General features: G+C 44.5%; 1 protein-coding gene across 1 annotated transcript in view; it reads left to right on the top strand.

Annotated features, from left to right (window-relative positions):
* Positions 1-27,803, top strand: part of LOC117362907 (homocysteine S-methyltransferase 1-like) — a gene marked incomplete at its 5' end in the record, with an annotated part of 574,442 nt that overhangs the window by 303,650 nt on the left and 242,989 nt on the right. The window contains one exon of the mRNA XM_033949994.1: positions 25,116-25,219. Within this exon, the coding sequence (XP_033805885.1) occupies positions 25,116-25,219 (104 nt within the window). The remainder of the gene's footprint in view (positions 1-25,115; positions 25,220-27,803) is intronic.

The raw sequence follows: 27,803 nt of genomic DNA, 5'->3' as shown, positions 1-27,803 counted from the left end.
CAAATTACTGCTGAGTGTAACTTCTTTGGCACCAGCCATGGCAAATCTCCATGTGATGGGATTGGGGGAACAGCCAAGCATTTAGCTGCCCATGCCAGCTTACAACGCCCTCTGAATAACCAAATTTTGACACCAAGGGATTTATTTGAATTCTGCAATAAATCTGTCTCGAGAATCAAATTTTTCTTCATTGCTAAGGAAGATATTGAAGCAATAAGACCTGCTCAGGAGCAAAGGTTTAGTGGCTGAAACAAGAGGAAATCACCAATTTAAGCCAATAGACATTGCTAGACTCTGCATTAGCAAAATTTCAAGTGACTCCAGCTCATTCATTGCTAGTGTCATAGGTAGTGTGGCCATATGGCTCCAGAAAAAAGGGGACAGATTGAGACTTCCCTCCTCTTCAGATTCACCGAGCTCTGGGATAACCTTACCTCCCCCCTTCGGGACCTGAGTGCTCTCCAACCCATCCGTAAACATCTGAAAACCTGGCTTTTCTCAAAAATCTAACTCTCCCTCCTCATCTGACATCCTAGCTCTCTAACATTCTTCTTTCCTCCGATCTTCATCTAACCCTTTCCCTGGAGTTCCTTTCTCATTACAATCCCTGTAAACCGTGCCGAGCTCCATGACCATGGAGATGGTGGTGCGGTATACAAACCTAAGGTTTAGTTTTACTTCCATTGAAAGCAACCAAGATGTCTCAATCTGTTCTCCTTACTTCCATTGCTTTCAATGGAAGTAAAACCCGGATGTCTCAATCCGTCCCCTTTTTTCTGGAGCCATATGGTCACACTAGTCATAGGGCTCCTTTTACTGAGCTGCGTTAGCGGTTTTAGCGCACGCAGCATTTTAGCACACGCTTAACCCGTGCTACGCAGCTAGAACTAACCAGCTCAATGCTGGCATTAAGGTCTAGCGCAGGCAGCAATTTAGCATGCGCTATTCCGTGTGTTAAATCCTAACACAGCTTAGTAAAAGGAGCCCATAGAGTCTGATACTGATCCTGAACATGTCCCTATCTTTCAAGCATTCAACTTTCAACCTGGACAATACTTAGCTTGCATATATGACAATTCTTGGAGGATTGGTCATGTATGTGAAATTTTAATGGAAGAATGCAACATCCTGGTTAATTTTTTGCATCCACAACGTCCTGCACGGTCATTTCACTGGCCTCCCCACAGAGACATATGCTGGATCCCTGAACAGCATATTATTGCAGGCCTTAATGCACCTGTGACCACATCATCAGGCAGTCAGTACACTTATCCACAAGCTATTTTGCAAACATTGGCCAGACTTTCAAAACCATATGCAAGAAACTGAGTTAAAAGTTGAATTTATGCGATTTCCTGATCTTTGTCAGTATGTATGCGCACTTTAAATAAGTGTGGTTGTTGCACATTTCTTTTTTGTCTTTAATAAAGCTTAGAAATTTATATGGTATTATCTGACTATTGGGAATGTCTTTCAGACAATGGATCAATATGTGGTCTTTGTATAATCTCCTCCTTCATTTTCTGCCCTACATCCATCTTTTGTATTAACTTTTAACCTTCAACTTTCTTCCATTTATCTATTCATGTGTACCATCTTCTTCCTTTCTTCTCCCCTATTCCCATCTATCCATAAACAGCATTTCTTCCATTTTCTTACCTTCCCCACAATTCCCATCCCTGTGTACCAGATCCTCCCATTTTCTTCCCCTTCCCCTCCATCCCTGTGTACCATCTCCTCCCTCTCTTATGGTCTGACATCTGTCTTCCCCTTTTCCCCTCTTATGGTCTGGGATCTTTCTCCTCTTCTTCCCAGAGTCCGGCATCTCTCTCTCTTCCTTCTCCACGCCCACCCCCTTTGTGGTCTGGCATATCTGTCTTTCCCTTCCCCTTCCCCTGCTTTAATCAGCAATCCCTCCCTCCTTCGTTTCTCTGGTCTGATGTCTCTCTCTTCTCCTCCCACCTTTCCCCATTCACCTTCCTTTCCCTGGTCTGATATCTCTCTCCTCTTCCCCCCATTCCCACTTTCCCCATCCAGTGGTCTGACATCTCTCTCCTTCCCTACTCCTCCTCCTGTCATCTGGTATCTCTATCTGCCCTATCCCTTTCTTCCCCTGCAGGTCTAGGGCATATTTTCTTCCCTTTACTCTCCATCCCTGCAGTTCAGCATCTTTCTTACCAACCTCCCCCCACACACCCCAGGATCTGATGCTTGCTTATTCAGCACTGTTGTAAACTATTCATTCCATTGGCAGTGTGAGTGAACTAAACACGCTTGCATTGGGTGACCCGGAAGGTTTTTCTCTGCAGAGAGAAAGCTTCCAGGTCATTGAAAACAGCATGTGTAGTTAATTCATGCTGCCGATGGCATGAAAGTTACAGCAGCGCCGGGTGAGCAAGCACAGTATTCTGCCATGGGGGGGGAGTTGCGGAGGAGGACTCCAGATAAGTGTGCGGGGGCGGAGGAAGGGAGGAGGACTCTGGATAGGTGCGCAAGTGTAGGGTTACTAGATGTCCGGTTTCCCTGGATAAAAGTTCTAAAATTTAAAAGCCGCCCAGACTCCCAACAGAGTCCTCAAATAGAGGACATGTCCAGAGAAATCTGGACACCTGGCTCCTGCCCTGTCCATCCTGCGCCTGCCTACTGTTTCATTCTGTATCTGCTTCTCCAAGTTGTATCTTGGATGCCAGTCAGCCCTTTGGGCCCTGAAAGATATGGTTTGATATGTTTTAGTGTCTACAAGGGTATCTCTTGAGCTCCTTTGATGCTTCTATTCTCAGTTGCTGATTTATTACATGTTGCAGATTTTATGTTAATGCAGAACAGTTGTATTGTTGGAGTGTTCCCTCTTTGTCCTTACTTCACATAATTGGTTGGAACGCAAGCATGCATGGGTACTAACTGCAAGTGGGACACAGAAAACATCCGGAGTAGATTCGTTCTGTAGATGGCTCATGGCCATGGAGAGATAACCCCGCTTGTCTAGAATGACACACCTATCTAGGAGAAGATTCTCAAAAGTCTGCAGTAAAATCCGATGGACCACTGTCGCATTCACTACTGTAACAATTTCAAAAACATGAGTCATTCTTAATAACCGTGTATGCAAATGAGGTTTGCAGAGGGTCGTTAAATTTGCATGTGCCCATCGTTAGTTTCTAAGTTTATTTAGGTTTTGATGTACAGTGCTCCCCCGTGAATCCACAGTCCTGCTCATTCACTGTATTTTCCGACCACGAATGACTGGGCAGGAGAGGGCAGCCGAAGCGCCGGCGAGTGAAGGAAATCACTCGCGGTATGCTCCGACCGCCTCTTCCTGTACTAAAGTCGGGCCTCACCAATCAGGAGCTGCTTTGACACACAGCTCCTGATTGGTAAGGCCCAACTTTAGTACAGGAAGAGGCGGTCGGAGCATACCGCTAGTGATTTCCTTCACTTTCCGGTGCTCCGGCTGCCCTCTCCTATCTCCCCTGCTAAAAACTGTATTCACGGTTTTTCAGCATTCACGGGGGGGTTCCTGGAACGGAACCCCTGCGAATATCGGGGGATTACTGTACTGCTCATTACATAACTAAACAGTGTACAATTTTAAAAAGGGGACAAAAATAAATGAAGGGATAAAACAGGAGAACAAAATCCACAAACTCAAAGATGCAAAGAAAAAGTGGGAATGGCCTATATAGACTGGTGGATCCAATCTATTTCATAAATATCCTTTAATTCATCCAAAAACTCATTGACTCGACATGTACATGTTTCAGCCGGAAAGGCCTGCCTCAGGAGTCTTGAAAGTCTTCAAAATGTCGTAATTAATGTATCCACAAGTGTTCCGATTATCAACACAGCAGCAAAGAGGGGCCACTCTAACAATGACCTCTAGTGCCAAGTCACTTGAGAAAAAGCACACCAGGTTCTGAGCATAGACAGACCACTCTAAGGCTGTCCCAGGTTCTGAGGGAACTGTGTTTTCTTTCGTCTCTCCCAACTGCTGCTCTTCCTGGGGATTCTATCAGCTGGTTCAACACAGCTTTCCCTGTCCCTATATAACCTGTATAGCTTGTATAGCCTGCTTATTTAACTTGTACAAACTGCATGTACAGCATATCATAGATTGTTATAAACTGCACCTATAGCCTGTTAAAACATGTAAAACCACATGTATAGCCAATATATATAGCCAGTCACCCCATGTACAATCTGTTACCGCATGTATAGCCTGTATTGCATGTATAGCCAGCTACTGAATGTTTAGCCTGCCACAGCATGTATAGCCTGTACTGCCCATTACTGCTACTACATGTATAGCCAGCTATTGCATGTTTAGCCTGCCATCACATGCATAGTCTATACTGCCTATCACTGTTTACCGCATGTATAGCCTGCTACCGCATATAGCCTGCTTCTGCATATACAGACTAGCTACCTCATATATACACTAGTTACCACCATTCCCCAGCTAAGCACCACCTCTGTTCCTATCTTACAAATTAACAATTGCTAAGCTCTACCTCAGTCTGTATCTCACTATTAGCAATTGTTAAGTTCCAGCCCCGTTTGTATCTCACTAGAAACAACTAGGTGCATATTCTCCTTCAGTTCTTAGTCCTTCTCCCGTTTCACTCAGTCCTTACCTATACTCAATTCTCCTCTCTCCTGCCTGGCAAGCTCTGCCCCAACCCCTCTCATTAGTTCTCCTTGATCCCACAATGAAGCCACCTTCCTGGCTCCTCCTTCTTCTTTGCTCTTTCACCAACACTTCCCACTGCCAAAAACCTCTCCCCCCAACCTTCCCGACTCCACAAACTCCAACAATGTCTGCCCTGGTCTCAGAATCCCCGCACTAGTACGCACTAGAACCCACTCTTTCAAAAAACACCGAGGAGTCAATCACACCTCTTTAAAGCCTGTTCCTCCAGCCAACCTACCCAGCCTTACCTTCGACTCTCTCACCCCAGTCCCAACACTCTACTGTAGCGCCAGATCAGTCCGCAATAAGACCCAAATACTAAAAGACCTACTCGGAGATTTCGATCCAGGTTTCTTGTGCATCACAGAATCATGGATCGAAAAAGATGATTTATTCACACAAAACGAACTCTGTCCCCCTGGCTACTATGGCCTCTTCTCACCTAGAATCAACCGGAAAGGAGGAGGCCTGGCTCTGCTTTACAAATCATTCTTTGATGTCCAGCTCCTTGAAAAGGGCAGCCATACCTCTTAAGAATTCATGTTAGCTTCAGTCAATGATGAACTTCATCCCTACCCATTTGGTATCCTGTTACTTTACCGCCCACCAACACCCTGGAACAAATCCTCTGAACTCGTTCTCGAGACCATAACAAGGGCCTTCCTAAAATTCCAGAGACTACTTATCATTGGAGATATTAATATCCATCTAGATGATAACACCAGCAAGGATGCAACCGAATTCAAAGACTTCCTCACCTCCCTAAGCTTCACCGCTCCTTCGCCTACCCCTACCCACGATAAGGGGCATACACTAGACATCATCAGCTTCCTTGACCTGACCGAGCACAAAACTTCTGCCGAAGAGGCCCGTTGGGAACATGTCCCCTGGTCTGATCACCTTCTAGGCTCTTTCTGCCTTCCCATTTTCATATCTCATCTTGGCACTCCACCCCGACCCACAAACTCTATCACCTACCGCAAAAAAATCACAAGTGAACTGTTCTGGACCTAATTTCCCAACCAATTCCCCCCTTTTCCTAAACATGCCGATTCCATGGCATAATTGGGTAACCCTTTCCGGGACAACCTACCGTGCTCTTGCCCCTTTGTCTACTAAACCTATCTCCCACTCCCGCAAGGCTCCTTGGTATCTTCCATACCACAGGGAATTAAAGCAGAAATGTCGAGCCCTGGAACGTAAATGGAAAAAATCAAAATCCCCTTCAGACAGTACTAAAAAAAGCAAGGAAGAATTTCTATGGAGATAAAATCACCAGATCAAAAAACCAAAATAGTACACTGTTCAACATCTGGCGCAACCTAACCTCAAAAAACGACTCCACCTTTCCCCCCCATCCGCAAACGACCTAGCTAAATTTTTCAATGAAAAGATTACTACCTTACGGAGTTCTTTCCCCCCAGCAGTCTCTTACAATTCTCTGCCTCCCAATGACTCCAACCCTATCCCTGCTGATAGATCCTGGACTGCCTTTGAACTTGTATCCGAATCCCAGATCTCTAAACTCTGTCTCAAACTGAAATCCTGCAATTGCATCCTGGATCCTTTCCCTTCCTACCTTTATGAAAACATTCCTGTGCAGGCCATCTCCTCCCTTACCAGGCTTATAAATTCTGATTTACTATCGGGCCTGTTCTCCACAGAAATGGGACACATTGCCTTGTCCCCTCTTCTGAAAAAGCCAATCTCGACCTTTCCTTACCATCTAACTACCGCGCCATAGCAAATATCCCTCTCCTAACTAAACTGCTAGAGACCATAGTCGCCACCCAGCTCTCTTCTTACCTAGAGAGATTCTCCATCCTCCCTCCTTACCAATATGGCTTCAGACCCAGCTTCAGCACCGAATCCCTCCTAGTTTCCTTAATTTCTAAGGTGCAACAACTACATTCTCGTAACAAATTCGCTGTCCTATTACAATTCGATCTCTCTGCAGCTTTCGATGTTGTCCACCACGACATACTACTTTATCAACTTTCCGAGATAGGAATTGAATCCATCGTCCTAAAGTGGTTCTCAAACTTCCTACGCTCTCGCTCCTACACTGTCAACACAAATGGCACCATGTCAGTTCCTTGGACACCATCTTGCGGTGTCCCTCAAGGATCACCCCTATCCCCTATTCTCTTTAACATCTATATGTCCTCCCTGAAACTCCTCCAATTATCCCCCCCTTGAAACAATCTACACATACGCTGATGACAGCCTTGTTCTCCTTGAGACAGACCAGAACCTCACCAACCTCCATGAGAACATTACAGCTTGCATAATGAGACTCCATTCCTGGTCCTTCTCGGTACAGATGAAATTGAATGAATCAAAAACAAAATTACTCTGGCTCGGCCCAAAATTAGAACACCTGCCCACCCTCTTCGCACTACCCTCAGGCGCTGCACTGCAGCTTGAGTTCTCAAGCAAGGTCCTTGGCATCATTATCGATTCTTCTCTCTCCCTCAATGACCACCTCAACTCCTTGGCTAAATCATGCTTTTTCAGCATCCACATGCTGAGGAAAGTAAGATCCTATTTTTGCCAACAACATTTTGCCGGCCTTGTCCAATCCATCATCCTCTCCAAATTAGACTACTGCAATGCCATCTACTTAAGCCTATCAAAAAAAGTCTTCAAAGACTCCAGCTAATCCAGAATACTGCAGCCAAGTTGATCTTTGCAAAACGCAAGTTCGACCATGTCTCCCCACTCCTAGCCAAACTTCACTGGCTCCCAGTGATTTCCAGAATCCATTTCAAATGCTCCTGCCTAGCTTTTAAGATCATTCACGGCATCCTTCCTCCCTTAATCCCACTATCTTATAACTCCTTGAGTCCTGACTTTACCAGACCCGCCCAAAGGTATAAATTATCCTTCCCCTCTCTACACGGTATTCGCTATGCAGGCAAACTGGGAAAATCCCTTCTCTTCAGAATCACAGGTCTTTGGAACGACCTTACTACCCCGCTGCAGAACCTGGGCTCCCTCCAATTATTCCGCAAGCAACTGAAAACCTGGCTTTTCACTAAAATGTAATTCTATCCCTCCTTACTCTTCTCTTCTATATATAAGTTCATGTAAACCTTTTTTTTCCTTCTCTTCCTATATTTTAAGTTCTTGTAAACCATGCCGAGCTCCACAACATCCGTGGAGATGATGCGGTATATAAACTTAAGATTTAGTTTAGTTTAGTAATACTTACTTGAATCTTCTGACAACAATGACAGGCTCTGTTGTCAGAAGATTCAAGTAAGTATTATATCAGCGTCCTGAGGCAGGCTTTTCTGGCTGAAACATGTACATATCGAGTCAATGAGTTTTTGAATGAATTAAAGGCCATTTATGAAATAGATTGAGTCCACCAATTTATATAGGACATTTCTTCTTTTTTCTTTGCGTTGTTGCGGACAAAAATAAATTGCATAAAAGGACTAAATTATACATATAATAAGACAATATATGTGATACATAAAGGAAGATAATATAGGAGCTGGGAAAGAACTAAGTTGTCTTGATATGAAAGAAGATTAAGGGAAATTACATGAGGATAAATGGTAAGTGTAAGGAAAAGTTCATAGTTAAATCTGTGAGCTATAGTCAGACTACAGAGTTAGTTAGATCTTAGGATGGCTTAATGTTTCTAATCATATGCATCATTAAATAATAAAGTTTCTAGATTGGACTTAAATTTTGTTAATGATGTTTCATATCGTAAGTATGATAGAAGAGCATTCCAGGGGGGTCACGTGATGCTCGCGCGCTGATCAGACGCCGGTGAGCCGAGCTCCGCTTTACCCCGCAGAAATACCCCCCTAACAATCTTACAGTCGGCGCTGTCCGCTCTTAATTTTGCTTCCTCCGACGTCGGGCTCTCTCCTGCTTCTCTGGGGCGTCGCGGCAGAGCGCTGATTTGAAGGGGCCGGCCGGTATGCCGATTCGGACCCCGAGGCCTGGCAAAGCAAAGTCTGCAAAGTTAGTTCAGCCCCTAAAAATGGCGGCTCCCAGCCCGATCCCTGCAGGTACGGCCCAGCACGATGCAGACATGCAGGTTTCGGTCTGCCACCTCTCCAAACTATTAGATGAAAAACTATCCAAATTACACACTGTTCTGGAGGAGGTGAAGGATAGCATTGCGGGACACGCTGCGCGCCTCCAGCAGGCAGAGGAACGGATCTCAGCACAGGAGGACAGGGCAGAAACAACGGACGGCCGTCTGGCTGCCTTAGAAACAAAAATTCAGCAGCTGGACGATAGGGCTGAGGAGGCAGAGAACCGCAGCCGCTGAAACAACTTGCGGCTCATAGGGGTACCGGAGTCAGTCCGTGATGCTGAGCTGGGAGATTTGGTGGCCACGTGGCTGCCTCAAACCCTCGGACTTCCATCTTCAACAGGCCCAGTACACGTGGAAAGGGTACACAGGATAGGGGCACCACGCGCTGAAGGAAACCGGCCACGTCCAGTCATAGCTCGCTTCCTCAATTATGCTGTTAAGGCTCGCATTCTGGAGGCGTACCGGCGAGCCCGCTCCCTGGATTACAATGGTTCTAAGATCTTGCTTTTTCAGGATTTCTCCATCAGGCTCTCGGAGAAGAGAAGGGCTTTGGCACCATACTGCACACAGCTTCATGCCAGAGGGATTAAATTCACTCTCCAATACCCTGCTAAGGTGCGCATCCAAACCAACACTGGTGCAGTCCTGATGGACACTCCAGCAGCGCTCCGTTCTTATTTGGAGGGACTGCCAGCCCTTGAGGGGACTGGGGCGTTGTAAGCCTGATCGATATGCTGCCTCGAACCTATGGGAGACTGCGGGCTCTATACATGCTGCTGGGACGGAGAGAGATGGACTCCTTTGAGTTGAGTTTGCGGAGTGCTGGCTGATGGAAGTTTCTCTTCGCTCCTTGATCTGGGCCTATGGACAGAACCACACCAGCGATTCTCCTCCTGTAGGCCTGATTGATCTGCTGCCTCGAACCTATGGGTGACTGCGGGCTCTATGCTTGCTGCTGGGACGGAGAGAGATGGACTCCTTTGAGTTGAGCTTGCGGAGTGCTGGCTGATGGAAGTTTCTCTTCGCTCCTTGATCTGGGCCTATGGACAGAACCACACCAGCGATTCTCCTCCTGTAGGCCTGATTGATCTGCTGCCTCGAACCTATGGGTGACTGCGGGCTCTATGCTTGCTGCTGGGACGGAGAGAGATGGACTCCTTTGAGTTGAGCTTGCGGAGTGCTGGCTGATGGAAGTTTCTCTTCGCTCCTTGATCTGGGCCTATGGACAGAACCACTCCAGCGATTCTCTTCCTGTAGGCCTGATTGCTCTGCTGCCTCGAACCTATGGGAGACTGCGGGCTCTATACCTGCTGCTGGGACGGAGAGAGATGGTCTCCTTTGAGTGCTGGCTGATGGAAGTTTCTCCTCGCTCCTTGCTGTGGGCTTATGGACAGAACTGCACCAGCGGCTAGCCTCCTGTTGACTGTGCAGGGGGAGTCCTCTAAGTGGGCTCCGGATTTGTTCCCTCATTGCAGGGGGTCTGACTCTCTCGCTCTGCAGCTTGCTGGGGAGTCATCGCTAGGTTTTATGTTTGCCCTATACCTGCAGGAGCCTGTTTGTTTACATTGTTTACATTTCTTATTTTTGTGCTGACTGTACGGACATCATGCTGCACTTTGTTTACTGGGGGGGGAGGGGGTAAGGGGTTCTGGTTACACCTTGGTTTTCTGGTTGGGTTGGGTAATGGAAGGTTGGAGTATTTTGAGGGAGGGTGGTCGGGAAGAAGGGGGGTGGGGGGGAGTGTATCGGGAGGTGTATGTATGGGGTAGCATGACTGGAGTTTCGAGTGAACCAATTTTTTCTACTTTGCCGGTGCATACCATCTTTGGTGGTTTTCTGAGGGGGGGCCTTGCTGGGGGGCTCTTCCTCTTTTCTTATTTGACTGACATTTCTGCTCCAATTGTTTCTTGGTGGGTGGACCATGGTTAATTTAAAACTTTCCTCCCTTAATGTGGATGGGATCCATTCCCCGGTCAAACGGACGAAAATACTCTCCTGGTTTCGCAAGGAACATATTGACATCGCCTTCCTACAGGAGACACATCTCACATCTATAGAACATGAGAAACTTAGGAGGGACTGGGTGGGGGAGGTATACTATTCTTCCTATAGCGCTTGTCAAAGGGGGGTAGCAGTTCTGGTCCATAAGCAGCTCCCGTTTCAATTGCATAAGGTTATACAGGACAAGGAGGGCCGATATGTCATAGTGTTGGGAGAGCTTTGGGGACGGCTTTATCTACTTTGTAATGTTTATGCCCCTAACATCTACAGTCACAGCTATTTTTCGGGGTTGATGTCGCGGCTGGCGCAGTACCCGGGATACCACGTCCTTATGGGGGGCAACTTTAACATCACAGCGGATCCTTCTCAAGATTGTGCCCCCGCTAAGCGCTTCCCTAAGGATCACATGGGTAAAGGAGTTAACTTTCTGACCACGCAGCTGGGGCTCCTAGATATTTGGCGCCTATTCCATCCTACGGAACGCACTTACACGTTTTACTCTAATCCCCATAATCTCTATACACGTCTTGACTACATATTGCTCTCTCCCGCGCTGCTCCCCATAGTTAGTGCTGTAGAGATAATGGAAGTTCCTCTTTCTGATCATTCCCCTGTGACATTATCCCTTCAAGTCACCGCTGACTCTTCAACTCGGACGTGGCGCTTTCCGGGATATCTATTTAAAGATCTTGCCTTCCGTAGATACCTTAGGGAAAAGTGGCTGGATTATTGTAGCACCAACTCTACTCCCAACCTTGACCCGGGGCTATTCTGGGAGGCATCCAAGGCAGTACTACGGGGATTTATTATCGCTTATGTCGTAGGGAAGAAAAAGAAACTGGAAGCGGAGTTGATGCTACTGTCGGGCGAATTCCAACAGCTGCGTAGGCGCCATCAGGGGACCTTGCAGGAGGCCGATCGTATACGCTTACGTACACTCCGACTGCAGATAGATGCGATTCTCACACAACGAGCGGAAAGGGATTTGTATTTTCGTCGATATAATCTCCATAGGTGGGGGGGGAGAGCTGGACGGTTGTTGGCCCGGCTGGTCCGCCCTCATCCTAAGCGACAAATCATCACTGCTATTACTGATACCCAGGGTCGCACTCACACGACAGAAACACACATTCACCAACAATTCGTGACGTATTATAAGGATCTGTATGCTGAGCGGCCCTCGACGGCTACAGATAGGGACAACTTTTTCCGAGATATTATCCTTCCAAAACTCCTCCCGACCCAGATCCAAGCGCTAAATGCTCCCATTACTAATCTTGAAGTGGAAATGGGTATAAAAGAGCTTAAATTGACTAAATCACCTGGGCCAGATGGTTATGGGCCGGAATACTACAAAATTTTGTCTGACGTTATATCTCACCCTCTGGCGGAGGCCTTTAATTCTTTACACTCCCAAAAAGGCGTGGACCGCTATAATTTGGCACATGTTGTTCTGTTGCCCAAGCCGGGCAAAGACCCATCTCAGGTGGGCTCTTACAGGCCCATATCACTTCTTAACCAAGATGTAAAATTACTCGCAGCTTTACTTGCCAAACGTCTGAATGTATACCTTCATCTCCTTATCCATGAAGATCAGGTGGGGTTCGTGCCTGGCAGATATGCCTCCATGAATCTTACGAGAGCTTTGATGGCTATTTACTCTCGCAGAGGGGGGGATAGCCATGCGGCTATTGTGGGCCTAGATATGGAGAAGGCGTTTGATAGCATCTCTTGGTCTTACCTTTTTTGGGTCATGGGGCAATATGGGTTGGAGGGTATGTTTTTGGACTGGGTGCGTGGTCTTTATTTTTTGCCTCAGGCTAAGCTTCTTATTAATGGACAACTCACTTCATCCTTCCCACTTGAACGAGGTACTCGCCAGGGGTGCCCCCTTTCCCCGCTACTATTTCTTCTGGCTATCGAACCGCTGGCGATTAAAGTTCGATCTCATCCGTTCCTTCTGGGTATTAAAGTCGGAGCTAAGGAAAGCCGCATTAATCTCTTCGCAGACGATATTCTGTTATATTTGGACCACGCGCCTTTACACTTACCGGAGGCTCTCTCGCTGGTTCATGACTTTGGCACGGTCTCAGGCCTTCGGGTTAATTGCGCCAAATCAGAACTACTGCCTCTGGCTTCTCACAGACATGAGCCTTGGCATGATACATTACTGATTCCACCGGTTCGGAAACCTATGCGATACCTGGGGGTTTATTTGAGCACCCAATCTCATCTCCTTTATCAGTACAATGTTCTCCATCATATTGAGACTATTCGTAAACTCTGTGAGAAATGGAGGGATTTGCCCCTTTCCCTTTGGGGCCGCGCGGCGTTATTCAAAATGGTGCTTCTCCCGAAACTTTTATATCCGCTTCAAACGATTCCGCTGTGGATTCTGAATAGAGATGTCCACGTCTTTCGGTCTCTTCTTACTTCTTTTTTATGGCGAAATAAGCGGGCTCGAATCAGTTGTGATACCTTGTCCCTGGATACCAGGCAGGGAGGCTTGAATCTTCCCGATATTCGCAGGTACAACGTTGCTTCCCTGATGCGCTTTATTCATGAGGGTATCTCTGGCCATTTTAGGTTTTCTCCTTCAGGTTGGATCCGCGAGTGGTGCGCTCCTCATTCATTTGTTTCTTTATTGCATTTGTCCCCCAGGTCTTTTCCCGGGGTGGATCCACGATACCTCTTTCTGAGACCACTACGTCAGGCCTGGCGATGGTGGCGGAAGGCACAGGGGCGAGCCCCACAGGCATCTCCTTTTTTGCCCCTGGTGGGTAATATAGATTTCCTCCCAGGGATGGGTACATCGGGGTTTCAACTGTGGGATTCCCGGGGCTGTGTCAGCCTGCGACATCTCTCTGATGAGGGCACGGGGATCTTCCCCACCTTTTCGCAACTTCAGGCTCGTTGGGACCTCCCGAATACGCATTTTTGGGCTTACTTGCAAGCTAGACATTACTATTTTTCCCTGACTAGAAGGTGGGGAGAGCATTGGACATTGGGGAAATTGGACTCTTACTTGGCCCTCTTACCTTCTCAGACAAATACATTGTCCACATGGTATAGGCTCCTTAAAACTGCTCTCTCTCCCTCCTATCTGCCTGGGCTTGCGGCCCGATGGTCTCGAGATTTGGCCATTGACATTACCGAGACCCAATTTCTGGACCTTTTTACTAACCTTACTCAATTTACGGGATCCATGGACCTTAGGGAAATGCAATTTAAAATCTTGCATCGGACTTACATCTCTAGGGCTAGGGGATGTGCCATGGGTTTATGGGATGATGACACTTGCACTCATTGTCAGAGAGCGAAGGGCACACTACTGCACATGTTTTTGGAGTGCCCCCATGCGGCTTTATGGCTCCGGGTTCTCCCGTTTCTGGAGGACCTTCTTGGCCAGACCATTCCCCGGTCTTATGGCCTCTTACTGTTGGGTAGCATGGGGGAGGTGTCCGCTGCAGGTTTCACCGCACCATATCAGAAGTTTTTGTATACTGCACTCTTAGTGGTGAAAAAGCTGATACTTTTCCGTTGGGTGGGGCCTGAGCCCGCCTCCTTCGCTCACTGGCTCCATAACATGCGGGAGCTAGCTGCTTTTGAAGTTCAAACCCATGCGGCATCTACTGGACGCGACAGGGTAGTGTACGTTTCCCTGTGGAGAAAATTTCAAGCGGAGGCCGACTATTCGGCCCCCACTGCCCAGCCGTAACGGGGTCCCATTAGGGGTATGGACAGCCCCCTGGTGAGGCTTCCACCGGGTATACGTACCGGCGACACTCGAACTCAGTTGATTGTGGTATGTCTGTGGCGTGCTAGGTGGGTGGCTGTTGTGGACTGTGTGGATTGTTTGTGCGGGATAGTTTTGTATGTTGGATGAGAGGATGATTGTAGGGGGTGGGGTTTCTTCTACAGACAAAATTGTTCTTGCAGTCTTTCTTATCTTGAGGAGGGTGCGTTTGGGGCATCTTTTGAGACTCGTTTTTGGTAAGCATTTTCTTACTTTTATTGTTCCTCTCATCGAGCGTGTGTGCTTACATGTCGGCTGTTACGACAGCACCTCCTCTGCTCTGAGGCTTTTGTATTTCTATCTGTTTTGCATTGTTCCTCTACCTGTTCTGTGGTCGTCTGCTGGACCACTGTTGTGTGTATTTGACTGCATTTTCAATAAAAATTATATTCAAAAAAAAAAAAAGAAGAGCATTCCAGAATGTGGGAGCCTGTTACGGAGAATATTCTTATGTAGTCTTGTGCTTAGCAATCGGTACATGCGTAGAATAAACACACAAAAAACCCCAAATTGAAGATCGGTATGAGGGATGCCTACTCCTTCCCGCCCCAGAGTCGAGCAACCCCTGACAGCGAGAGAGATGCTAATTCCCTGCCACACCTTAGATGACCCCCAGCACCTCCTTTACCTTGTTTACAAGGTTGGCTGGAGGAATGCCAACTCCCTCCAGCCAGCAGGCCCACCTCTTCCAAATGATGGGCCTTCCCCTCCCTGGTGCATCTTGGGATGCACTGGGGAGGGGCCTAAGGCTCCATGGCTCCATGCCTGGGGCCAGAGTGCACATGTCCTCTACGGGAATCACTTCTCTCTTGGTGGTTCCCATTCAGATGCTGCTCCCCTGGACAGAGCCAGCTCGCAGCACTCTGCACTGGTGGATCCAGTGGGAGGCTCTCCAGTAGGGCAAGTCTCTTTGGATCGAGGAGAGGACCATTGTCATGACAGATGCCAGCCTAAAGGCCTGCAGAGCTCTCTGCAAAGATTGCTGCATTCAGGGACAGTGGACTCCATCTCAGAAGTGTTGGTCCATATGGAACTTCGAGCCATATGTTTGACGTTAAGGACTTTACAGAGCAGTCTGGAAGGAAATGCAGTGCCTATGTTTTCAGACAGCGCCATATCAGTGGTGTATGTGAATTGCTTAGAGAGGCAGAAGAAGTGTTTCCTTGGTCCAGGAAGCTCGAATTCTGTTCTGCTGGGCAAAGGTGCATCTTCTGCCGGGGTCAAAAACGTACAAGCGGTCTTCCTCAGTCAACAGGTCCTTGATCCAGGGGAATGTTCTCTATCCCAAAGATTGTTCCGTCTCATAGTGCAGCGCTGGGGTGAACCACAGATGGACTTCATGACTTCAGCCAAGCACTTGAATGCCAGGGCTTCTTCAGTCAAAGGACAGAATCAGGAAGCTTGGACCTAGACACATTAGTTCAGCCCTGGCCAGCTCATGAGCTCCTTTACATGCTTCCTCCTTGACATTTGGTTGCTTGAGCCATCTGTAGGACATCATTGCCTCCAGGATTGGTGCTCCTAGTAGCTCCAGATTGGCCATGGTATGCAGCTTTGGTCAGTCATCAACAAGACAGCTCTGGTCTGTCTTCAACAAGACAGGAAACTCGAGCTCCTTCTTCATCATGACCTACTCAGTCAATGTCTGGTTCCCATGGAGAGCCCACAGCGTTTTGGTCTTTCAGCATAGCTCTTGAGTGCTCAGCCTTACTGAAACGGGGGTATTCTGATGTGATCATCTCAACGCTTATGAAATCCAAAGAAACTCTCTACTATGGCTTCTTATGCCAAGGCCTGGAAAGCTTTTTAACAATGGTATGCCAGAGAATATGTGGAGCCGGTAAGGGATCCTCTTATGGTGGTTGTGGCCTTTCTTCAGGTGAGTTGGGATAAAGGTTTGGCTGTGGCCTCCCTTAAAGTGGGATTCTCCAGAGGGTTCCCTCAAGGTTGCAAAAGTCATATCTCAGTTGTATCCTATGGTACTGGACTGCCAGCAACTTTGTGCCCAGCCTAAAGTGGTTTCCTTGGTTGCGCAGGTCACTAAGCGCACCTCGCTTCCCAGTGAAGGTGTAGTGCTCAAGAACAAGCATAATCACCTTGTGGATTTGGTTCCTAAACAGCTTTTTTAAGGCGTTGGCTTTAGGAATCAAAGAGGCCTCAGCAGTGTCCTTTGTGACCCATGCCTGTTTTTCCAGGCTTCGTACTCTGGACTGCAAGGGCAAGGAGCCCGTACCACCAGCTCCTTTTGTCTGGAGTAGATTACGTGGCAGATGCTCTCTATGACATTATTTGTGGTTTTTTTGTGGTTTTTTTAAAATCTTTATTCATTTTCAAATCAAAACAACAAGTGCACAAAAATACATCATACAAGTAATTCCAATATAGCACTATAATATCTAACACATAAAATCTAATAGTGTAATAACCCCCACCCATCCACCCACCCTTCATCACATTTTCAAATAAAATAGAATATACACATGTTATATAACATATTATTATACTACTATGTTTCACAGATATTATAACTATATATTCTTATCCTTTATTAATTTTATATAGAAAGTTTTTTTGGTGATGTGCTCAGACCTGTAACCCAATAAATAGTGTAGTCACTGTATTGAGTTTAACAAGGGGACCATCATTGCAATCACCTGTCCCCGACCCTCCCTGAATGAACTTGAACTTATTCAGATTCTATAATAGTACTTATCTGAATGGAGAGGTGTTTGTTGTTAAACTTGGGCTGGTTAAATCTCAATGGTGACTGTGCTCAAACGAATAAAGTGATGCTTAAAATCCAAAAGTAATAATTTATGTAGTCATCAATCCCCGTCCCCCCGACTCGAGTTTCGTATTCTTCGTCGGGGAGGGACACTGAAAATCTAAATCTAAATCAAAATCAAAACAAGGTCATTATTTTACTTTGCTTAACAATTATTTTATAAGATCCAAGCTTCAACTTGTCTAAATATTATTACAGTTTATCTAATTAAATTGTTACTGGCTAACTGAGGTCAGACACGTTCAAAATCTTCTGGCCATCTGCAAAGCACTGCTGAAACTGTGCGCTTTTAAAGGAAGCTAAACGGAAAAGGGGGTTGATCCTGTTAGACCCCGGATGTGAACAGCGCCAGGGATATACTACTATATAACTAACCACTCTATATCCACATTCAAACCTTTTGGGTGTAGGGTCTGCCAATTATATATGAACCGCTGTTCTTTTTGAATAAGCATTTTGGATATGTCCCCTTCAGTGTTATGGATTTGTAATAGCACTGTATATTTGAGATCTTCCAATGCATGTGATTTTTCCAACCAATGAGATACCAGGGGGGCGGAGACACGATTTTTTCTTATGTTGCTCAGATGTTCTATGATTCGTGTTTTAATCATACGAATTGTTTGGCCTATATATAATTTTTTACAGGGACACTGTATGCAATAAACCACTTTCTTGGATTCACAATCTGTTCCTGTGTTTAATTTAAAGTGTCGTCCTTCCGATCCTGGTATTTCAATGTAATTCGTGTCAAATACATAACGGCAGACCCTGCATTTACCACAAGGTTTGTGGGGAAGCTTATTTCTGGTATCATAATGATTTAAATTATGTTTTAACTGTTCACCTAGATTTTTTGCTCTAGAGAAAGCAAATTTGGGCTGATTTTGCAGAGATGGATAATATTGCAATATTGGCCAATATTTTAATATAATGTGCTTTATGGCATTGCTTTTATTAGTATAGGGCATAACACAAACTATGTGTTGCTGTTCTTGCTTACTTTGCTTATCTTGCATTAGCCATGATCGGTGACAGTTTTTTGCCCTTTTCCACGCTTTCTTAACGGTTTTCGCAGGATACCCCCTCTGTGTAAATCTGGTATACATTTCAAAGGCCTCTTTGTCAAAATCAGCTTCCTCTGAGCATATTCTCCGTAATCGGAGAAACTGCCCAGTGGGAATACTGTTTTTTAATGGTCGTGGATGGAAACTCTGATACTGTAATAAAGTGTTTCTATCCGATGACTTTTTTCTTATGTTGCTCAGATGTTCTATGATTCGTGTTTTAATCATACGAATTGTTTGGCCTATATATAATTTTTTACAGGGACAGGGATAAAAAGGAGGAAGGGGTCCTCATGAGAGGGCTCTCATTTGTTCCGAGCATCAAATATGATAGTTTTGATGCTCGAGTTCACCTTCAGAGATTTTTCCGATCAATCAAATTGAAGCAGTTTTTTCAAGATAAACAAACTATAACACCATCCCTTCCAGAGGGATTAAAACTCAAATCTACATGGATGCCGCCAGGACAACCGGATCCTTTGATAACAACCTTTGAAAAATTGGTATTAAGGGAAGTTCAAAAACTGGAAACCCAAGACAGATCCATAAATCATTCGAATTTAACTATTCAACAGAGGAAAATCATACAAGACCTTCAAGCAGATCAATCAATAGTTATCTCGAGGGCTGACAAGGGAGGGGGAATTGTTATCCAGGACTATATAGATTATAGGGAAGAAGCTTTACATCAATTACTTGATACTACATACTACACAAGGTTACAGCTAGACCCCACTACACAAATCAAATTAAAAATAGATGGAATGATAAACAGCGCCAGGGATTCACAAATCCTTACGTCTAAAGAAATTAGATTCCTAACGTGCGATTTTCCCAGGATACCCAAAATCAATTTTATACCAAAAATACACAAATCAGACATTAAACCACCGGGACGTCCAATCGTTGTAGGTATAGGCTCAGTTTTTGAGCCTATATCTCAATACTTGGATAGCCAATTAAAACATTTAGTTCCTCAGGCAGAGTCATATATTAAGGACTCAACTCATTTTCTAAAAATTATAGAACAAAATTTCCAGAACTCAATTACGGAAGATTCAATACTTGTCACAGCCGATGTAGTGGCGTTATATACTAACGTCCCACAGAAGGAAGCAGTAAATCTAGTCAAAACCCATCTAATGAAACTAAATTTAACAGCTCCAAAGACATCTTTATTGACAGAATTAGCCGAACTAGTTATTTACAACAATTACTTTAAATTTGAAAATGATATTTTCCTCCAAACAAAAGGGGTGGCAATGGGGGCCACAGTAGCCCCCACGCTAGCGTGTCTTTATATGACTCAGTTCAAGGAATTATATGTTTATACTTCACCACACTTCCAGCATGTTTTATGCTGGAAGCGTTTCATAGATGATGTCTTTTTTATGTGGAGTGGTGGAGAAGAAAATTTAAATACATTTTTAGAAGAACTTAATCACAAAGATAGAAATATAACTTTTACATATACAATAAATAAAAACCAAGTTACATTTTTAGATATAAAAATTGTCAAACAAAATCAATATATATCCACCACTCTACACAAAAAGTCATCGGATAGAAACACTTTATTACAGTATCAGAGTTTCCATCCACGACCATTAAAAAACAGTATTCCTACTGGGCAGTTTCTCCGATTACGGAGAATATGCTCAGAGGAAGCTGATTTTGACAAAGAGGCCTTTGAAATGTATACCAGATTTACACAGAGGGGGTATCCTGCGAAAACCATTAAGAAAGCGTGGAAAAGGGCAAAAAACTGTCACCGATCATGGCTAATGCAAGATAAGCAAAGTAAGCAAGAACAGCAACACATAGTTTGTGTTATGCCCTATACTAATAAAAGCAATGCCATAAAGCACATTATATTAAAATATTGGCCAATATTGCAATATTATCCATCTCTGCAAAATCAGCCCAAATTTGCTTTCTCTAGAGCAAAAAATCTAGGTGAACAGTTAAAACATAATTTAAATCATTATGATACCAGAAATAAGCTTCCCCACAAACCTTGTGGTAAATGCAGGGTCTGCCGTTATGTATTTGACACGAATTACATTGAAATACCAGGATTGGAAGGACGACACTTTAAATTAAACACAGGAACAGATTGTGAATCCAAGAAGGTGGTTTATTGCATACAGTGTCCCTGTAAAAAATTATATATAAGCCAAACAATTCGTATGATTAAAACACGAATCATAGAACATCTGAGCAACATAAGAAAAAATCGTGTCTCCGCCCCCCTGGTATCTCATTGGTTGGAAAAATCACATGCATTGGAAGATCTCAAATATACAGTGCTAATACAAATCCATAACACTGAAGGGGACATATCCAAAATGCTTATTCAAAAAGAACAGCGGTTCATATATAATTGGCAGACCCTACACCCAAAAGGTTTGAATGTGGATATAGAGTGGTTAGTTATATAGTAGTATATCCCTGGCGCTGTTCACATCCGGGGTCTAACAGGATCAACCCCCTTTTCCGTTTAGCTTCCTTTAAAAGCGCACAGTTTCAGCAGTGCTTTGCAGATGGCCAGAAGATTTTGAACGTGTCTGACCTCAGTTAGCCAGTAACAATTTAATTAGATAAACTGTAATAATATTTAGACAAGTTGAAGCTTGGATCTTATAAAATAATTGTTAAGCAAAGTAAAATAATGACCTTGTTTTGATTTAGATTTAGATTTAGATTTTCAGTGTCCCTCCCCGACGAAGAATACGAAACTCGAGTCGGGGGGACGGGGATTGATGACTACATAAATTATTACTTTTGGATTTTAAGCATCACTTTATTCGTTTGAGCACAGTCACCATTGAGATTTAACCAGCCCAAGTTTAACAACAAACACCTCTCCATTCAGATAAGTACTATTATAGAATCTGAATAAGTTCAAGTTCATTCAGGGAGGGTCGGGGACAGGTGATTGCAATGATGGTCCCCTTGTTAAACTCAATACAGTGAGTTCCAGGTCTGAGCACATCACCAAAAAAACTTTCTATATAAAATTAATAAAGGATAAGAATATATAGTTATAATATCTGTGAAACATAGTAGTATACTAATTTTAGTTATTCACAGAATAACACTGTATATTTCCCAATTATTGTTCGGCTTAAGAATATAACATATTATAACATATCTTATAAAATTACTCCCCACCTCCACCCTCCCCCTTGAGTGTGCTAAATACAGCTAAGAAAGAAAAGAAAAGAACTAATGACTATTCATCGCAATACTTTGCCAATGGCCCCCATATCTTTACAAAGTTATTATATGTCCCTTTTTGTATCGCTATTGCTCTTTCCATCTTAAAAATATGGCATAATGAATTCCACCAGAATGTTTGATTAAGATTCTTGTAATTTTTCCAATTATTGGTAATATGTTGAATGGCAACCCCTGTCATGACTAATAAAAGTTTGTTATTATATGATGATATTATGACATTTTTTGTGTAATGATTAAAGCATCAGATTATTCAATCTATGCACACAGAATGCTCTGGATCAGACAATGGGCTGGAGATTCCACCTCTAAAGCTACTCTCAGCAGACTCCTTTTTAAGAGACAGTTGTTATTTGGAAGGGGTCTGGATGACCTTATGTCTTGTATGGTGGACGTCAACCCAAGATTCTGCCTGACACTAGACCTAGAACCTCTGGTCGCTCTAATTTTTGTGGCTGCAGGCGATCTTGATTGGAGAATGACATGGTGACTGTTAGCCGCGGGTAGCCTGTAGGAACAGGGGAAAAAACAAAGACTGGTTGTCACGGATAGGGGGACAAGGCCATTCACCACCCCATGAAGCGATGAATGGCCTTGTCCCTGCAGTAAAGTTATCTACCGCGAGTTGCCTCCTTTCCCACCCCTTCCAGTCAGCAGCCCTTCTCGTAATCACAACCAGCAGCCCCCTCTCATGATCACGAGTGCAGAAGCAGCCCTCCCCCCTCGCGAGTTCAGCAGCCCCCCTCCCTGCCTCCCTCTTGTGAGTCCAACATCCAACCATCCTTGCATCCTCCCTCCCAATGGAGGGTGGCAGAAATTAAACCATGCGACTCTCCCTGGTCGGCCCCTTCACACCTCCCGAAACGGGCTTACCAATCTGATAGAAGTTTCTTGCATGCAGGGATTCTCTGACCAGAATTTTCTTCCCGCCGAGTCCCTCCTTCCAATGTAACTTCTGGCTTTTTGAGTACAACAGACTTATTAGTTGGGGAAGTTTTTCTCATTTCCCTCTTCACCTAATATCAGTACAGCTCCTGCTTGCTTGGGGACTAACTATAGATGGCATTAGAGCTCCCAGTGAAGTAGGAGTTTTACAGAAAAATTCAGAGTAGATTCCTTCTGTACAGGCTCGTGGCCATGGGGATATAACCCACATATCCAGAATGACACACCTATCTACTGAAAAAGATATTAGCAAGGTAAGAACCTAATCTCTTATAAGCACCACAATATGGTACTGAATTCATACTATAGTTTTAGACACTTTCATAGCTCAGAAACCTTGTTAATTTCTTTAACATCAATGGTTAGATATATGCTCTGTGTGTATAGGGGGTAAGTTCCAAATGATTTTGCTTCAGTTAGACATCTTTGTAGCATTCGATACAGTAGACCAGGGGTGTCAAACTCAGGCCTGCAGGATAATTAGATTTGGTCTGCGGATAAATGCCCTCTGCCCCCCCCCCCATCCCAGTGTCCACCATCTCTCTCCCGGCATCCCGGTCTCACCTTCAAAGCAGCCTGCAGAGGATTGCCAGTCAGCTGTAGCGAACCTAGCAGGCTGCTGTCGACCTCCGCAGTACGTTCCCTCTGCCACGGTCTCGTATGTCAGAGGAGGGGCGGGACCGTGGCAGAGGGAACGTGCTGCAGAGGTCGACAGCAGCCTGCTAGGTTTGCTACAGCTGACTGCCAATCCTCTGCAGGCTGCTTTGAAGGTGAGACCGGGTTGCCGGGAGAAAGATGGTGGACACTAGTGCTGCCCGATTCAGGAAAAAAAATTTTGATTCAATTCAGCCTATTGAATTGGTTTTTTGATTCGACTCCATTTTCCTGCCCAATTGGGTGTTTTTTTTCAAACATCCTGGTGGGTTTATTTTATAGGTTCTTCACCCCCTTTGGCTTCTCCTAACCACACTAGCGCTGTGGTGTAAACAAAATAAAGAAACAAAAAGGACTTTTCCTCTCTCTGTTAAATCCTAGCTCACGTTTGTGGTCTAACACCAGCTCTGGCAGGATACACTTTTCAAATCTGACATATTGTAATCACAAAACAGAAAATAAAATTATTTTTTCTACCTTTTGTTATCTGGTCAATATTCAAATCTTGTTGGTCCCAGGCTCTGGTTGTCTTCTGATAACTTGCTTGCCAGTGTCTCCTTCTTTCTCCATGCTAACCATCCATCTGCCATCTCTGTCCTCTCCTTCCGTTTCCCTTCCCTCTCCCGGAGGTCTGGCATCTTTCCTTTTTTTCGTCTCCATCCACAGATCCACCTTTTCTTAACTACCCTTTCATCCAGCATCTCTCCCTCCTTCCCCACCTCCCCAGGGTCCACCATCTCTCCCTTTCTCTTCCCAACTACCCTCCTATCCAGTATCTCTATCCCCCCTCCACACCATCCCTTGTGTCCAGCTTCTCTCCCTTTCTGTTCCTTCCCTCCCTAAATCCCATTGTCCATCATCTCTCTCCCTCTCCTCTATTTTTAGACCCATTATTTCTTCCCCCTCAAAGTCTGGCATATGCATGTCTCTTTGAACCCCCCTTCCCTCCCTCCCTCCCTATGTGTACTTCTACACCTGAGCCCCCCTTCCATGAAGGTCTGTCCCCCCTGAATGCCTGTCCCCCACCCACTTGAAGGCCTGCCCCCCCTTCAAGGTTTGTTCCTCCCTTAAAGGCTTGTATCTCACTCCTGAAGACCTGCCTATCTCCCTTGAAGGCCTGTGCCCCACCCCCTTGAAGGCCTGTTTCCCCCTTGAAGGCTTGTCATCCCCCTTAAAGGCCTGCATCCAACCCCTTAAAGGCCTGCCTGTCCCCCACCCCCTTGAAGGCCTGTCCCCCCCTTGAAGGCTTGTCCCCCCCCCCTTAAAGGCCTGCATCCCACCCCTGAAGGCCTGCCTGCCTGTACCCCCAGAAGGCCTGCTTGTTCCCCCAGCCTCCTACTGATGTCCGGCTTCCCCTCTGGCCTCCCTTTACTTTTGAGTAGCAGCCTGCAGACAAGATCGCGGTGCTAGCGATCTTTGCACTGCTTCAGAGCTGTTTCTTCTGCGGCGGTCCCGCATCTCTGACGTCAGAGGCAGGATCACGGTGGAGGAAACAGCTCTGAAGCAGTGCAAAGATCGCTAGCACCGCAATCTTGTCTGCAAGCTGCTACTCAAAGGTAAATGGTGCGGGGAGGCCAGGGGGGAAGCCGAATGCCAGGAGGGGAAACGGACGCTGGGGGGGAAGCCGGACAGCAGCACTTCCCGACTGACCCTCCCCCCTCGCCCTCTAAAGCAGGTGTGGCAGCGGCCGGCCAGCAAGAGCAGCTAATAATGTTAGCCTGTGTTACCTACAGGGCTCATAGAAATAAAATGGGCTCTCTAACTTTGTTTCAGGTGAGTTTAGGTATCATAAGAACATAGCATAGTTTCATCAATAGTAAGCACAATAACATAAATCAGTGCACTAATGTGAATTTTTTTAAATGGTTGCCCTATAGAAAAGAAAAGAATTCTAATTGCTGGCTCAGTAGGACCCTATGGTGCCTTTCTGCATGATGCATCAGAATACACAGGACACTATGTGGACACGATGAGTCTGGAGGTACAGTAAAGTCTATTTTAATCATTTAATTTTTCTTATCCAGTCCTTTACTGTCTGATGATTTGGTACCATTAGACCTTTGTCATAATGACCATCATCATACAAGATCATTCACATGCAGCTTTTAATAGAACAAAATATTTTTTTAACACAATATCAATATTTTATTCTGGCGTTTTTTTTTCCTTAATGCTATATAGAAAACAAGCAGAGAAAGGATACAAAAGTAGTGAAGTTGCTAGTCATCCTAGTAAATTAACCTAATATTTGTTTACTGAAGTGTGTTAATATGTATTAAGATTACTTTAACTTGGCTTTTAATTCAAAATAGCATTTCGAAGTAAATGCCTAACATTCTGTAATATAATGAGTTGGGTCACATGTAAATCTATAGAAATTAGTATGTAAAAAGTTAGCATAGCTTGCAATATACTGAGAGCTAGATGTACTAAAGTCAGCGATCGTTGCTAAACCAGTTTCTCTTATGTCCCTTCCGGATTCCATATGCTAGGTGTTCAATCCCAACCCACAGTCCGGGTGTTGCAGAACTCTTCATCTTTTCTGAACACATACTTCATTCACCCCTTTATCCTTAGTAAACAATACCAGTTTCGATTTCTGCAAGCAGTCTGTGCTGAAGTCTTTTGCAGTTGCTCTACTTCTTGTTTTCTAATTTTTTCGCTTAAAGTTCATTTTGGTGGCTTCAGTGCCTTGAGACCCCTCCCTGGTGGTCCCCTCTGTCGGAGAAAAGAATGCAGTCCTGCGGTGCTGGGCTGCAGCTTCACAGAGAAACTCTGGTGGATTTGTGGAGCCAGCCTGCTGTGTACCACCTTCTTCAAGTACTTCATGTGAGAGTCTGCTGGCTGGTGACTTTGTCACAGGTTTCTAGCACAGGCTGTGTGTGTCTGGACAGAAACCCACCTGAGTTTCAAGGCACAGGCTGCCTTTCCCGCCCCCAAACGCATGGCAGAGAATCCGTGGGGGCAGAGGTTGTAGTCAGTTTCTGACAATCTGGCAGTCCGAAGATCTTCAATTCTGTGCATTTGGAGCTGTTTGAGGCAGAAAGTCCCAACTGGGCTGCTTTAAAAACGCTGACATTACATAAGTATTGGGACATCATCACAATGCATCCAGCAATGAGAAATTCAGAATTAAGAATAGCCTTTTCGAGAGAAAAAAATTGAAAAGAAATTTTAAGATCAGGAGAAAATTTTTCTACTCATCTGGGTTTTTCAAATGCTGACTTGTAGCATTTGTGGGATATGTATGCAAACTAAAATCTTCAAGAATCCAGCAGATAACAAAGAATATGTGATTAGACATTTTTAAAATTGTAAATCTATGTTCATTATATATCTGATGATATGCCCATGCAACAAAATCTATGTGGGTATGACAACGAGAGCTTTAAAAACTAGGATATTGGAACATAAATCCAACTTGAAATGTTTAAAAATGTCTGAACCTCTGGTAGAACACTGTATACAATACCAACATAAGTTTGAAGAGTTTAAATGTTTAGCTTTGGACTATGTGGCACATAATAAAAGAGGAGGCAATAGAAAAAAAAGATTTCTTCAGAAGGAAACTAAATGGATTTTTTTATTGAACACCCTGGAGCCTAATGGTTTGAACTCTGAGATCAACTGGAAACCTTATATATAATACAATTGAAAATTGTATACAATATCAATATAGATATGAATTTTTAATAATCCAGTTTTGGATGATGTGATACAATATGAATTAGGTTCTATTAGAATTTTGAATTTTGAATTTGGATTTTGTAAATCAATAATAGTATCCATTTTAAGCTGTAAACATTTCACATTCTCCTTTAGCGTCCGGTATACAAGTATAATACAGAAAATATTATTAAAGAGATCTTTTTGAAAGTAATATAATCTAAAATGCCAGGGGAAATGCGTTTGCAATGTTCTACAATAACGTGCCTTGTCAAACTACTGATTGATAGTAGACGTGGTGACGTTCTTGAGTCTTCACGTTATGCGAGACGTAAACACGCTGCTCACCGGAAACACGCTGAATTAGAGCAGGCGTTTATAAAGGAAGCTAATATCTAGTAGGAACATTCTATCACACCTACATTCTCCTTTAGCGTCCGGTATACAAGTATAATACAGAAAATGTTATTAAAGAGATCTTTTTGAAAGTAATATAATCTAAAATGTCAGGGGAAATGCGATTGCAATGTTCGCTAATACGCTTCCTGTCAGAGACTAATACGCATGCGTTGTTCTATAATAACGTGCCTTGTCAAACTACTGATTGATAGTAGACGTGGTGATGTTCTTGAGTCTTCACGTTATGTGAGACGGAAACACGCTGCTCACCGGAAACACGCTGAATCAGAGCAGGCGTTTATAAAGGAAGCAAATATCTAGTAAGATCATTCATGGCAGATCTAGCTCCAGAAATACGAGGACGCTAAAGAGAGGTTGGTGAACTAAATTGATTGTATTTAGATAGGGTTATCTTTTCTTTTCCTTATGGTCATATATTTATGATAACTTGGTAGCATTACATTGATTTGAACATAACTTTTGAGAACCTGCTATATTCT

Source organism: Geotrypetes seraphini, chromosome 6 (assembly GCF_902459505.1).
Source record: "Geotrypetes seraphini chromosome 6, aGeoSer1.1, whole genome shotgun sequence".
Lineage (NCBI taxonomy): Eukaryota > Metazoa > Chordata > Amphibia > Gymnophiona > Dermophiidae > Geotrypetes > Geotrypetes seraphini.
The sequence above is the reverse complement of the archived record's forward strand: the minus strand, read 5'-3'. Positions and strand labels throughout refer to the sequence as shown.